Consider the following 15,310-nt stretch of genomic DNA (forward strand, 5'->3'; position numbering starts at 1 on the left):
AAGTATATTTTACACCTAAAATTTTCTTACCATCACGTAGTCTCTGAAACCTTATACCAGTTCCCTTTGAAATAAAAATCTATTTTTAAATTATTATAGCAGCCAAAATTTTAAATATCCACACCAAAATTCAATCAAAAAAAAAAAACACACACACATTTATTACCAATTATGAATCAAGTTAAGGACTATATAATAGATTGGACACTTGCCATAGTGCTATCTTTATGCTTTTGTTTGGTATTGAACTATATGGGTGTCATGCGTTCAAATAATTTATTGTGGAGTAAGTTGTATAACTTATTGTTAGAAACATAGAAGGCTGACTTTAGTTAGTCCAAATTGAAGAACCAAAGAAAACTCATTCCTATTCCCGTCACATAGAAACACATATATTTTAAACCAGAAAACTACTAATATGGACAATTTGAATTTCAATTTAACTATAGATAGGCAGTCACAACTGAATGATGACTATTATGGTACTGGAATTGATAGCCCCTCGACGGAGGAATCGGAATCAATGGATGCCACCTGCTATGCCAGTAGTCCATATGATGTCTACTTCAATTTCATGTTGATATTCGTCTGCATTTTCGCATTATCGAAAATAACTGAAATATCCGAGAGATATTTAAGTGATCGCATGTTATCGAAACAACGCCGTCATGATGTGCGAGCCATCAATGAGGAATGGGAACAGACCATGCAATTGTATGAGAAAGACAAGAACCAAATGAATAGCGAGCTGGAAGAGTTACGTGGCAAGAATAAAGATCTGGAGCACATGATGCACGAGCTACGCGATTGCAATATCCAGTTGATCAGTCAGAATTTCATGCGAAACGTTATGCAGGAACAGCAGCAAAAGCAACAAGCAGCAGCGAATAATATCTTTATAACCAATCGTCATATTCATCTAACTAGGCAGGTTTTTGTCAATGAGGGACACATCGATGTCAGTCTGCAGGATCAACAGCAGCAACAGGATCTGCTACGTCCTGCTGGCGGTCAAGAGAATTCGGACAAGAATCTAAATGTCTGGGTACAATACCTTAAGATGCGTAAATGTTATATGGGTCCCATTGCCGATCCCAATTTGATTGCTAACAGTGGGTCCGAAAAGAATATGCCTATTGTAATGACTACGGAACAATTGGCCAAATTGCAGGGTAAGATATTTCTTTGCCTTCCTTTTACTTTATCATTTGATTTTAATTTATTCCCATTTGTAGGATTAATTTAGAGAAGTTCATTGGTCGTTGAGTTTTAAAGTGTTCCAAAATCAAATTAATGGAAAAAAAATGTTTTAGTGAAAGTAAAAAAAAAGACAAACAAAAATCAATAAAAAAAATTTATTAGTTTTTATGAAAAAAAACATTAAATTTAACAAAAAAAAAACGCAAATGATTACGTGATTTTAAGGGCTACAATCTGTGTTAATCAACACTACAAACAAGCTGTCTCTTAACCAACACTACACCATTGTGTGAACATCAGTTCGTTTAAAGTGGGCACATTTTTAAGAAGGTTAAGAATATGTGTTTAAGAGAATTTCTTCTCTTTTAACCAACACTACACTAAAACGTGACCATCCCTCATCAAAAGGTGATGACTGTAACTGTTTGGTCGTTCAATTGGGGCTTGTATGGAAGCAAATTCAAATATTAATTAACAGAAATCTGCAGTATTTTTCAACTACTTTTTTCAGTAAATTCATTGCTTAGACGACTTATTCACTAAGCCTTAAGAAATTCCCAGAATTTCGTATAATAACCAAATTAGCCAATTACTGACGCAGATCAGAACGTAAATCGTCAGTTAATTGGACATTTAATTGGCATGCTTAAATGTACTTTATTCAATTTCAAAGCTCAAAATCTGGATCGAAATTCAATGCTGAAACTCATTAACTGATTTGAACTCTTTCAGTAAATTGACATTTAAAATATTGAAATTAAAAACAAGCGCAAAGCAATCAGCCAGAAACTCGTCTAGTGAGTCTTCAGATCCCAAAACGTGTCAGCCTCTTACAATAACCGATTGAGTGTGAATCTGCTTTTCACTTTTGCACAAAAATACGAAAAACTGATCCAGTAAATATAAAAAAATGACAAAAATGAAATTGCATTTAAATGACAATAAATCTAAATCAACAAAAATGACTTGGTGCACAGGCAAATGACCCACAAAATAAAAAAAAATAAAAATAATAATGAACAAAATACAGTTGAAAATGAATTGAAAGTGTGTATATAGTATAATGACATTTATCAATAAATGAGCGACTGACTGACTGGGTGACTGAGTGATTGTGTGAGGGTAACGAGGGGAAGAGGAATAGCCAGACTTGCATACTTTGTCCCAGTGTGTGTGTGTGTGCGTGTGTGTGTGAATGTGTTTTTTCTTTAACCTTGAGCCGGCAACTGATTACAAAATTGCAACGATAACTGTCAGTGACCCCAACCAAAGAGCAGAACAAGAAGAAAGAGCAGAGAAATCGCTTGATAAGTCAACCATTCCGCTATATACAATCGTCATCGCCAATCGTCATCGTCCATAGAGTCATTGTCGTCTCCATCTCCCCCTTATCCTCTCACTCTCTTTCCAAATCGTTTACTTTTCTGACATTTTTGCATATGTTTCGTTTCCTGACCAAAAAAAAAATAAAATCGTTGTCACCAGATGTTCAAACAATAAATAGAAATGATTTTGAAATTGAGTTTATTTTTTTGCCTGGTTTTTTGTTTAGCCATTTCGATATTTGCATTGACGTTTTTTTCGGGTTTTTTCTTTCAGTTGACGTTTCCGTTTTTAAGAGATATGTGTTGATGGCATTGCTTTAAGGCTAATTTGTTATAGAAATGTCAATGAATATATAATGGAATGGTTCAGATGCGACAACTAAACCAACAATTAGTTTGAAAGTTTTGGTCAAAATGCTTAACCCTTAGGTCCCAAATATATTTTGTCTTAATTGTGAGCTGAAAAAAAAAAGAAATGTGCGCCCAACGTGGGGCTCGAACCCACGACCCTGAGATTAAGAGTCTCATGCTCTACCGACTGAGCTAGCCGGGCATATGTTAATGACCACCTGTAGAATATTTAGCTTGAAATGATTCAGATATTATCTATATCTATATAATATAAATGTTGATAAAAATAGATATAGAAAGATATAAATCTGTTATTTTAGATATTTTTCCTATTATTCAGATAAATTATTCAAATTAAAAAACATACTGTCAAATCTGCTCTTATGTTTTGTTCAAGAGATTTTATTTTTAAAGAACTAAATGAATTCAAATTGTAAGCCCTTTGTCTTGAATAAGAAAATACATTTAGACTTACATTTCTAACTTTAAATACGTCAATTATTATTCTAATTTTAACATTCTCAAGTTAAAATACGTCAATTTCTATTTTGATTCAGACTATTTTACCTTTGAAAACATAAGTAATCGTTTTATTTCTCTCTTAGTGCCAATCTTAATATAGTTTGCCTTTGTGTTAATTGGTCTTGTATTTTGAAACTAACGTCATCGCAGATAACAACTGACCACAATTTTTAATTGTTTTGGCCTGTAATGTGTGGTTAGCTAAACAATTGCATACCTTTGGGAGCGCAGAGATGACGCAGTTTACCAAGAAGAAAGACCAAGCAATTACTACGCAAATAAATATCAATTGTATGCAAAACCAATATTATATTTAGATACCAAAACCAACCTAGCCACACCCCCAATACCAACCCCCAACCCTAAGTTGAACCTCTCCTACTCCAATGTCCTCCCACTCAGCAGGGAACCCCCCTTCAGGCGTTATTACTACGCACTTTACATTTTGGCATGACATTTGCATAGATAATTTGTTTACCATTCAACACCAACACCAAAGCAGATAAATAAGATGATCTTAGAAAACAATTTCACTGAAATTCGAATGCCATTAACCCACATAGAATATATATATATTTGTATATAGAAGTAATCTAATCGTTAATTGGCACACTAACCCCAAACAAAATACTTTTTTTTTCGTCGTCGTTCTCTCTGCCATTGGCCCCATTCTGGTTCTCTTATTTTGACTGATAAAAATAGTTTATCAAGGTTATTCGCCAAAAAAAAAACCTACTCACACACAATTGATAGAGAAAATGAACATAACAAAAAAAAAAAAAAAGCGAAAGTGCGAAAGTGAAATGTGGGTGGATTTCAGGGCGACCTTGAGATAATGCCCTCATTAAAAGAATGATGTTTGTTTATAAAAACGTATGTATAGACATACATACATAGCAATGTACATTGTAGCAAATAATTAAAATTCCATTGTTTAGTTAGGTGGAAAAAAGTTGAAAGGAAACAATTGAGCTTTCTAATTTAATAGCAGAACAGTGCAAAAATTATTTGAGTAATTAGTGACAATCAAACGGCGGGTATATTAGGCTAAGTAAATTAGAGATGAATTAAATATAAATATAAATTAAACATATTTATCTTATTGTTCAAATAGATCATATCTATAGATCCAATCCAGTCATATCTTCTTATCCAACAAAGCTCATGTCACATTGTCTTAAAGAAAGATTTACAAATATTACGTATACGCCACGTATTACCATATTTATTTACATAGTAACAAGAAAATGTTCCTTTAGAAACTAGCATAAATTTTAATATATAGTATTGTTTTAAATTATATATTCTATATAGTAGGCATCATTATCTTTAGACTTTTGCTAAACTTAACAAAAAGTAATATGTATTATTAAAAAACAATTGTAAAGGATTATTAAAAATGTTTTGATGTCGAAACACTTCTTTGGACACTTTTTAGCATTAAATAAGTGTAATTTAAACAAATTTTCCAAGTTATTTTTTACAAAATTTAAATTTTATAACGATTTTTGAAAAGTAAGCAGATTTTGTGAAATTAAAATCCAGATTTGGAACGATAGAAATAATTTTCTAGAAGGAAAAAGGTTCAAAGATTCCATATGCAAAGGTTTTTATGTTTATACCCCCAAAAAATGTACGTGAAACAATGTTTGTCATTATCTAAAAAGCCGTTAATATAATTAAATATCCTCTAGAAGGAGCAAAGCAGCAATGATTACATTATGCACATACAAAGTGTTCCAAATTAAGAATTTTTCATGAACTGAAAAGTAATTTAACAACAACAAAAATGTATATGGTATATGGTCAATTTATTCAATTTACTTGAGACACTTGCATCGAAAATTCAGATGCAAACCAGTTTTAATTTTCATTTGTTATAAATGTAGATATGTTTATGTATATGTGTATATATCTTCTCTTGAATTTCAAATAAATCAACATTGACAAATGGCATCATAAAATTGCAGTAGCTTTATTAATTCTCTGTGGTTTTGTGTATTGTTGTGTTTTATTATTTCTTTCGATTGTGCGAAAAAGTTCAATAACCAAGACGAAATGCAAAAATTTCATTTGGAATATCTAAACAGCTGATTCGATGTGTGTGTGTGTGTGTGTGTGCGTCACATTAAAATAGAAATAAGAATTATGCCATAGCAGGTCGCTGGCCATATAAAAAAAAAGGAAAGACCCAAAAGACAAACATACAAAAACACTAAAAAAAGCGAAGAAAAAAAAATGGGTCAATGTGCTGCTAGTTTGATTTGAGATTCATTTTTGGTTCAGTTTTTTTTTTTTTTTTTTGGTGGCACTGACACCTTTTTCCACTCACTCTCAATGGAAACGGAAAGATTAGGTAGATAAGGTACGAGAAACAAGATTCCTCAGAATCCTCAGAAGAAGTTAACCACAAAAATTAGGGTCAGGGTTAGGCTGGTTGGTTGCTGATTGACTGATGCTGTTGTCTCTGCTCTATCTCTTTCCCTCTCCCTCGCAGTTGCTATCAAGTGACAAAGAATTTGCTATTCTATAGACAGAGGCGTAAGCTGAGGGGATACAAACGCCCACAATGCAGACGGTGTCTCTCCCTTTGGTTTAGCTCCTTCGAAAGCCTCTGTGTCTATGTATATATCTGTGTCATGCGAAAGCGAAAAGATGGACACACACACACACATAAACATGCTAAGATAACTGCAAACACACAAACAGAGAGCGAGCCATCGAGTGAGAGAACAGACCTTAGATAGTGAGTGAGTGAGAGTAAGACAGAGCGTGCAAAGGGAAGAGAGTGCGAGCGAGTCATGTTCATGACTTCCATTCTAATTTCATTTAAATGTGGCTCTATCTCTTTCTTCCCCCTTCCACCCCCTCTCTCTTTCTCGCACACGTCTTCATTTCGCCTTTGGCCAGACGAAATATTTCAGCCGTCGGCCATTTTGGTTTTTTGTTGTTGTTTTCTTTCGTTTTCGGCAATTTGCCATTGTATTGCCAAAAAATATATATATAATTTTTGTTGTTGTTGCTGCTATACATTGACGTGATGTCTACCTCTCGCGCCTTTGCCTTGACAGAACCCTCCACACGTTTCCCCCCAACCTTTCCTCCCCCCAAACATCACCCCCCCTCACAAATCATCGTCATTGTCGTGTTTTGTGAAGCGCAAAAACGTGTTGTTCATTTTGTTGTAGTTGTTGTTTTGCACTCTTGATTCTGGTTTTTGGTAATACATATACATTTTTGCCTTTTGATTTTATTTAAATTTTTATCAATTTTAAATTTTTTGTTTTCTACCTAGAATTTGTTGTAATAGATTGAGCACGAGGTGAGCCAAGTGGTCCTGTGGCGCAATGGATAACGCGTCTGACTACGGATCAGAAGATTCCAGGTTCGACTCCTGGCAGGATCGAAAGTTTTATTTTTTGTCATACTTTTTAAAAATTACCTAATTTATGAAGTGATTCCCCTCAACTTGCAATTTGAATTTTATTGTATTTTTTATTTAAAAGTAAGCTGATTTCTAGAAATCGTTCTTTTGGACAGAATCTGATCTTACCTTATAGACGTTCTTATATTATACAATTTTAAGACGTCTGTGAAAGATTTTTTGATATTTATTAAACACACTTTTGCATTTAGAAATTTAAACTCAATAAAGACCAATTTTGTTAATCTACATAATAAAGAAATTTCCGAGCTAATGCGAAAGAATTTAAAGTTTACCAATCTTAATAGATAGTAAAAGTCACAGCAATAATTCCAACAAATTCTACTATCTACATAATCTATTCATAAAGCTCTTTTATTTCCAAAAAAAAAAAAAACGAAGAATCTTGTGTGAATTAATGTGAATATAAAAATTCATTTCAAATGCTTTGCAAGTAAAAATTGAACAAAAAATTACATTTCGCCCAACGTGGGGCTCGAACCCACGACCCTGAGATTAAGAGTCTCATGCTCTACCGACTGAGCTAGCCGGGCCAGTTGGAGGTGTCTTGCCCAATTAACAATTTGGTTGTCTGGCCAAGAACACTAACGAAAAATAGAAAAAGTGCGTAGGGAAATTGTAGATCATACCCTGTAAGTAATCAAAAGGGAATATAGACTTACAGAAGAGACAAATATCTTGTCTTTATGTCGATTCATTTTTCTGTCTTATAAAGGTTGCCAAATTTGACAATGGCAGGGAATAAAAGAAGAATACGAGATATGGGAAAATTTAAGACCAACTCGACTTAAGAATACCCTAGAATTTATCAATTTCACTAACAATAAGTTGAATCCTTTCCCCTTTAGTAGCCCGTAAGTTGAGGTTTCTATTATAGAGGATTTTGAAGGGATAAATTAATCTGGCAACCCTGTTATTGAAGAAGGGGTTGGTCCACTTCCATGGTAGGGTGTTACCAGATTGTCATTACTTTGCTTTTAAATAAGCCTTTTCTTTTGTAAGAGCCCAATATGCCACACGTTCCGCCTATTTATCTAGAATGTAGGGTACTCATAATAGATAGCCACCTACGCAAAAAAAACAGAGCAACCTAAATAACACAAAATAGAATTGAGGTCAGCCGGCGTGTGGGCAATCTAATACTAATTTTGGGGGTATAACGGGTATACGGGTAAGTAGGCAGCATTAGCAATTCGGGTCAAACTAATTAAGGTCTAGGCGCAATTGAATTATAGTTGTTGAATGCTCAATTTTTCGATGATAAATTACTCGGGCTGTACTTTTCTGCTATATATTCTTCTTCTTCTTCTTGTTCTGGGACGCATGACAAACATTTTGATTATTATATTATTCCGCTTTAATTACAAGTGCAGATAGAACATGTATTAGTATTTACATAGTACACTTGACTATGCATACAGAGAGTATTTGCTTAATCAGTTGTTGGCTCTGTCGTCGTTGGCGTCGCTGTTGACGTCGAAAATTCATTTCATTCATTGTGAGAAACTTGTTGTGACGTCTCTCACACTACTCCCTATTGCTCTCTCCCTCTCCCTCTCTCTCTCTCTCTCTGTCTGTCTCTTTGTGTGTGTGCTTGTTTGTCTCTCCCTCGCATTCACTCACACAAAAAACTATTCATAGATTTCTATTGCGTTTTGTTTGGCATTTATATATATTTTTTTTTTTTTTTCACCCTGACCCACCGCAATAGTTTTCATATTGCTTTTGTGTGTGAGTGTGTCTCACCTCATTCTTTCTCTCTCTCTCTCTTGAACAGTGCAACAACTACAACTACTATAGTATATAGCAGGGGTAGGCACAAAGAGAGCCAGCTCAAACTGTCAATGTATGCGTGCGCTTGCTTGTGTGCGTAAGCTGATTTACACTGCGCGAATAGTACGTAAAGAAACGAATAAAAAAATTAAACTGCAAGTGAAAAAGAATAATTCTGACCTAATTGTTGTTCAGAAACTCAACTATTTCCTTTACTTCTATATTGTTTGGATAACTTTTTATACGAAGGAGATCTTCTAAATGGCTATCAGTAAGACTATTTCGAATTGAATCTTTAATTAATTTCATTGTCGAAAATGTGGATTCGCAAATGTATGTATGTTGTGGTAAACATGGAAGATAATTTTAACATTGCCTTTTATCTTACATTTATATTACATTATGCATGCTCGCTTATATTATAATATACTTTTTACCCTATAGGGACAAAATATAAATAATGGCAAAATATTTTTAAAGTTGCCATGTAAGAAAGTGAAGCATTAATTTTTCTGCGTGTAGATGCGTAACAAAGCGACATAGTACTGCTTTCGTCAAAAGTCTGTGCGACACTAGCTGTTTTTTTATGCACTCAACTTGTACTTCGTGCTCACATCGGCATGCACACAGACGGCCACACGAGCAATTGCCGAGCAAAAGTGCCCGCACGGGCTATGGGCGCCTACCTCTGGTATATAGTAGTGTATTTATGGCAAATATATTTGTTGTTGCTGCTATCAAAAGTTTTAGGCATTTCTGTTGCCTTAATATCATAGCAAAATTGAGGAGTATATTAGTTCTAATCAGCAGTTTGTAATAATCAAAGGACAAGAACGGCAAATCATATATATATATCTGATCTGTAAGTAATGTCATTTTACATTTTTTAGAAAATTGTGAGGAGAATAATCGCTCATATTTCCAAGTTTATATATCAAAATGTTCAAAAGAATGTTCATAACACATTTTTTCTGTTATTATTATTAAAATTAACTAACAATAAGATAGCACTAATTGACGATTACAAAAAATCATAAATAGTGCTCCAACTCAATATTAAAATCGATTTTCCTTTGTTTTGAAAGTTTCCAACAAATATAGCTAAACAACAATTTCAAAAAACTTATAAATCTTAATCTTTATGCTAATACGTTTCAAAAAGTAGATTCTAAAATACAAAGGACTGATGGCCTCTCAAGCAATACTGTTTATTGCAATGATATAAACCATAAATTCGAACTGCATTTTATGCATTAAGCCATTAAAACTACACTTTAAATTTAAATGTTAAAACCATTAAGACAATAATGAATTAATTTTATACTGAACGGTAATCATGTTAATTTCCTTCTGTATCGAAATTAAAAAGCACTTAATTTTATATTCAATTGTGTATCTTTCACTTTTAAAAGTTTCAATAAAAAAACTCAAATTTTAGTGCTTTGAATGAATTTTAAGACTTAATCATTTGCTTTTGCTTTAGAGGTTTCATTTTTAACTTTTACCAACTAACTTCTTTTTTCCTTTTCTAAATTTTAAGATACATTTTAAGTATCTTTTAATCTAACTTCTTAATAATATTTTGAAAAAACTTGTTGAACTGATTTTCATAAGATTAATTGAAATCGTTTTTACTTAGCTATTTTTATACTTTCTTAATATTCAATATAAAATATGTTTCTAGTTATAAAAAGTTTGGGTTCTTGGCTCTTTTAGAAAGTGTATAGAATAGGCGGTTACTTGCTTTGCCTTCCACTGATTGTATGCGGTTCATTGATGTTGTTTTTTCAGCGATAACACGACACGCACTTTGTGTATTTTTTGTTGTTGCTGCTACGCACCAGCATAATGGCAAGTGCGAAAATACATACAGACACAACAAACATTTGTATGTATGCTTTTCTTTTTTTTTTGCAGACAGCTTTATGTGTGTATTGGTGCGTGTCTGTGTGCGTTATTTGTGCGTACACGCGTCGTATGATTCATATTACGCATACGCCGCATTGTCTGCGACGCAACAAAATCAACAATGTTGGCACAAGAGAAGAAGCAGCTTAGATTTCGCTTGCTTAATGCGGGCAACAATGTGAAAGAAAGGCCAAGGATTGACTAAGAGATATGGTAATTGAGCTGAGAGGTTTAGCTTGGCCTCTTTTAAATAAGGGATAAAAGATTTCTGAAATTGATTTAAATATGTTTTTTTGACAGTTTTCTGTGACTTGCCAAGTCACAAGAAACGCAGAAAAGGTGTGACTAAAGTTTTTTCATTTGAAAACCATGGGAAAAACAAACAATGTTTGAAAAGTTCTCAAATGAAACTAAAACTTTGGTGTAAAGTAAATTTATTTTTTATCCAAATTTTGTTAAGATTAAGACTTTTGCTTACTTTTCTTGCTATAAAACTAATCAACACTAATCATACCTAACTAATCGATGAGAGTATACCTTAAAAATCTATATAAATGCTAAAAACTAATTCTAATATATATAATTAATAAATCAGCAGAAGAACTATACAAATTTCTAACAAAAACTAAACAATTTCATAACAAATTTTGTGAGTTTACTTAAAACAGAAACAAAATGGTCTAAAAACTGTACCCAATTCTAAGAAAATGATTAAAAAACAATTAAAATCAGCTACTAAATGTCTTTTAAGTGTTAAAAATAATATAAATATTTTAAGAATACGAAAATAAACATTTTTAATGAATTTTTTACCTACAAATAGGTTTAAAAAATGTATTAAATATGAAATAATTGTTTTTAAAAATCATTATAAACTTAAATATGTAAAATCTATAATATTATATAATAAAATTTTACTGAATTTTTTGCATTTTAGTTGTTTAGCAACATAAATAGAATTTGTTTTTGTTAAATGTCTTTATTTTTGCCTTATCAATTATTCTTTTTCATGCCAATCTCATCAGAATTTTGACTCTCTCTCGTGCTCTATCAATTTCCCCTTCTCATGTGGGCCGCAGTGCATTGCCTTTTTGGAATGTTTTAGCTATTAATCATAGGCAAAGACCACCTACACACATACACACAGACAATAACATCAACGGCTTCAAGCAAATCAATCAATATTCAAGGGAAAAAAATATCTAGTAAATACTTGCCCTCACATTTTTTTTTCCTCTGTTCTCCTAATCTTTTTAGCTCGAGGTATTCTCTAAGCATTTGCGCAAAACTTTTCCTATATAATCGTTGCACTCATTCGCTCAGAGGAAAGAGAATGAGAGGGAGAGAGATAAGCGACAGGCCAAGTGAAATCGAAAGTGTAGTGGAATAAACAACAGCAGATTACTATTACTATATAGAAAAATAAATATATATGTATATATAAATATTTGATCTACCTACTCGTAATATATATCAGTTGCAGTCGGTTGTCATGATTCATGTTTAATAAGTGGAACAAAGCAACAACAAAAAAAAAAAACCAACAACAATAATTTAGCTGAAAACAATGAACCTAAAACGCAATAAATTCTGATAATACCTGAAATGAAATTGCCAAAAAACAAAAAAAAAAAAGGAACACACACAAAAAAGTGCATATGTACATGCCATATAAGTACTCGTATATAGAATATATATATCTGTATCTGTATATATATTTGACTGTGCTAAATGAGAACAAAGCATTTCAAATCACTGCCACAAAACACAAGCAAACAACGAGAACAAAGGCAAAATGTTGTAGGTACACCAGAAAAACACACACACAAAATGCAAAAATTAAAAAAAAAGAAAGGAAAAAGTAAAAAAAAAAATAAGACGAGACAGCTCGCAAAACAAATACCATTGAAAGAGAGCAGAGAGAAAGCAACAGGAGAAAAAAAATTAAAACAGGAAAGTAAATCAAATGGAATTGTTTAAACAAATAACAAAATGGATAGACAGCTTGTCGAGGAAATGTGTTCACTCACATAAACTCTAGGAAGAAATTATTGTAAATAATACGAAAAAAAAAAACAAATAACTTTTTCATATCGAGGCAAAGTCACGTTCTGAATCGGTTATAGCGATATATGTCAATAATAAATAATACAAATATTTTATGGTAAACTCATTCCATTTAAATTGTTTAAAAAATGCATTAAATATTTGAAAAGTTGAACAGTAAACTAATCAAAATTTAATTTGAGATTTAGAAAATTCATTTAGGAGAATCTTGAGCTGTGGAATTGAGGAAACGGTGCCCCTTAAAGTAAGCAATAGACATTGCTTATCTTAAATTTTAACTTTGCAATCCATGCGTGCGTCGAGGACTTTTTTCTATTTACAGGACATGGCAAGACTATTCTAGAGCGATATTCTATACAGTTTAGTGGATAATTTAGGGGGTAAAAGTTCTCCCATTCTCCTCAACTATTTTGTTTTTGAATGCCAAATTTTAAAAAAGGTATCCAATAACTCATTTCCTAGTCTGATATTGTTTATCTATCACTTAGTTAATTGCCATTGTCATTGAGTATCATAGGAATAATCCCGAAGTGTGAAATATGTATCATGCTAAATTATTAATATTTATTTTTAGATTAAACAATTTTGTTTTTGTTTTAAATTTTTGGTTGCTTTGGCAGCCATTTTGATGACGCTTATGAGCTGACAGATCAACTGAATGATAGAAAGAGAAAGAGCAAAAGTCAAAAAGAGAGAGTGAGAGGGAGAGGGAGAGAGAGGGAGTGATCTGGTGACGACGTCTGCTGATGAAATTAAACGCTGAGCTAAGCACCCCCCCAGCTTACCACCTGCCCCCTCATCGCATTCCCAACTGGGTATATAAGTGCATGTATATATGTGTGTTAATGGGTCTCTGACCTGATTTAAAAATAATAAATATAATTGAAATTTTGTGCTAAAAACACAGAGAATAACAGAGAGAGAGAGAGAGAGAGAGGGAGAGGGAGAGAGGGAGAGATAGAAAAACAGACATAAAAGAGAATGACCAATAAAATACAAAATGAATAAGTAAAAATTTGTGAAAAACATTCTACAAAACCCAAAAAAAAAAATTCACATATTTCCATGGCTAATTTATGACTTTTTCAAAAATATTTGAAAATTCAAATGCACTTAAGAAAAACAAAATAAAAACAACAATTTCCAGATTGTCGAAACTCGTAAAAAAGTAAGAGTAACCAAGTGGAAAGTATATATATAAATATATATATATATACAGAGACAGCACTGGGGAAAAGGCAATAAATGCACAAACAAACATTTTTGTTTCTTATCAAAAACAACAAAATTCTTTCCTAGTCATAACATAAATTCGAAAAGACAATAACAAAAAAAAAGACCAACAAGAAATGTAAAGAAAAAAGTTTCTCATATGATTTGACAGATAACCGACTTATAACTTACCCTACATAAGAATTCAAAGTATATTTTGGAGCATTTTACAAACTTTGTTATTTTATCTCACCAACGACTAAACAAATTTGCACCATGGCGCCATCTAGATGGCCATTTTCGAAAGGCAAGTCACTTTTAAGTCTATCTTTCATTTTATCTAGTGGAAACTTAGGTATGCAAGTCACCTATTTTGATGAAATTTGGATATGTTGTTGTTTAACCTTTAATTTAAAGCTGTGTGAAGTATTTTGACTCTATATTTTATATTTAACTTATAAATCGGCTTTAAGACTATATCTCACTACACTTATAAGATGTCCTAGATGTGATTGCTGATTAAGAAAAAATATATACATATTTTGATGTGTTATACCCTTTAAATGTTTTCTTATGTGCTTAAATAAATTTTTATACCCTCTTTCAATTCATTTTCACAGGGTATTCAAGTCTGAGAACAGCAAATACTTAAAAACTCTTGTTAAAAACCTCAACAAAATATTACTTTATAAAAAAAAGAACTGATTTTACTTTAGATATTTCTTGTATAATATCAAAACTTTTAAACAGAAAAAAAAAAAACTGCAATCACTTTGTTACTTAATAAATAAATGGAATTAAACTGTTGACCTATTTTCTGAAATTGATTCGTAAGTTTTTAGGCGTAACACAATTGAAGATAAATATTTCTCATTGTAATCAGTTCTGTTATTGAATCAGGGTTCAGGAAGTTATCAAAACAATCCAAATACATAAAACCTTTAAAACTTTTAACGACTATTTAATGGAAGGTTAAAATGTCTTTAAGTTCCTAAGCGCCACTTCTTCGATGCAGTTTGATAGAGTCAAGCTAGTACTTCAGAGCTCAAGGCTTCGGAGCCTTTTAAATATAATAATAGTTAATAACTTCTTTGGGTTCATCTATGTAGGCACATGAGTCCTCTCAAACTAAGTTTTGGCAATTTCCTCAAGCACAAAATGGCTATGCCACGCCCCCTGCTACTATGACAAATTCTACTACTATCATTGGGGCTAATCTCCATTTACGTATACCTTTAGAAGAGAAGCTACGTGGTGAAGTGCAAACATTTACGTTCATATAAACGTATACTTGTATATGAATCAAATAAAAACCCGAAAATTATCGTTAGTATCTGTGTTTTTTTTTGCAGTTTGTTTGTGTGTGTGTTTGGGGCGTGGGGCTGTATATGTGACCTTGAAAACGGTTGCTTTGTTGTTGGCACATTTTGGAAATTATCGCGCGTGTTTTTTTTTTTTTGGTAGGGGAAAGTCGAATCCCAATTCCTCTATACACTCTCTCTCTCTA

The 15,310-nt window shown here is 32.4% G+C and overlaps 1 protein-coding gene and 3 non-coding genes across 4 annotated transcripts; 2 read left to right on the forward strand and 2 right to left on the reverse strand.

The window, feature by feature from the left end:
* The first annotated feature begins 115 nt into the window (after nt 1-115).
* Nucleotides 116-1,294, forward strand: LOC6640236. The gene is made up of 3 exons (XM_002063562.4): nt 116-286; nt 450-1,172; nt 1,236-1,294. The coding sequence occupies exons 1-3, from the start codon at nt 172-174 to the stop codon at nt 1,244-1,246; spliced, it is 849 nt and encodes a 282-aa protein (XP_002063598.4). The 5' UTR covers nt 116-171; the 3' UTR covers nt 1,247-1,294.
* Nucleotides 1,295-3,005: 1,711 nt separating this feature from the next.
* Nucleotides 3,006-3,078, reverse strand: Trnak-cuu. Its single transcript has one exon. It is a non-coding gene; the product is annotated as a tRNA-Lys (tRNA).
* A 3,653-nt stretch (nt 3,079-6,731) lies between these two features.
* On the forward strand, nt 6,732-6,804 carry Trnar-acg. Its single transcript has one exon. It is a non-coding gene; the product is annotated as a tRNA-Arg (tRNA).
* A 499-nt stretch (nt 6,805-7,303) lies between these two features.
* Trnak-cuu lies at nt 7,304-7,376 on the reverse strand. The gene has a single exon. It is a non-coding gene; the product is annotated as a tRNA-Lys (tRNA).
* Nucleotides 7,377-15,310: the final 7,934 nt, after the last annotated feature.

The sequence above is a fragment of the Drosophila willistoni genome (assembly GCF_018902025.1).
Source record: "Drosophila willistoni isolate 14030-0811.24 chromosome 2L unlocalized genomic scaffold, UCI_dwil_1.1 Seg196, whole genome shotgun sequence".
Taxonomy (NCBI): Eukaryota; Metazoa; Arthropoda; class Insecta; order Diptera; family Drosophilidae; genus Drosophila; species Drosophila willistoni.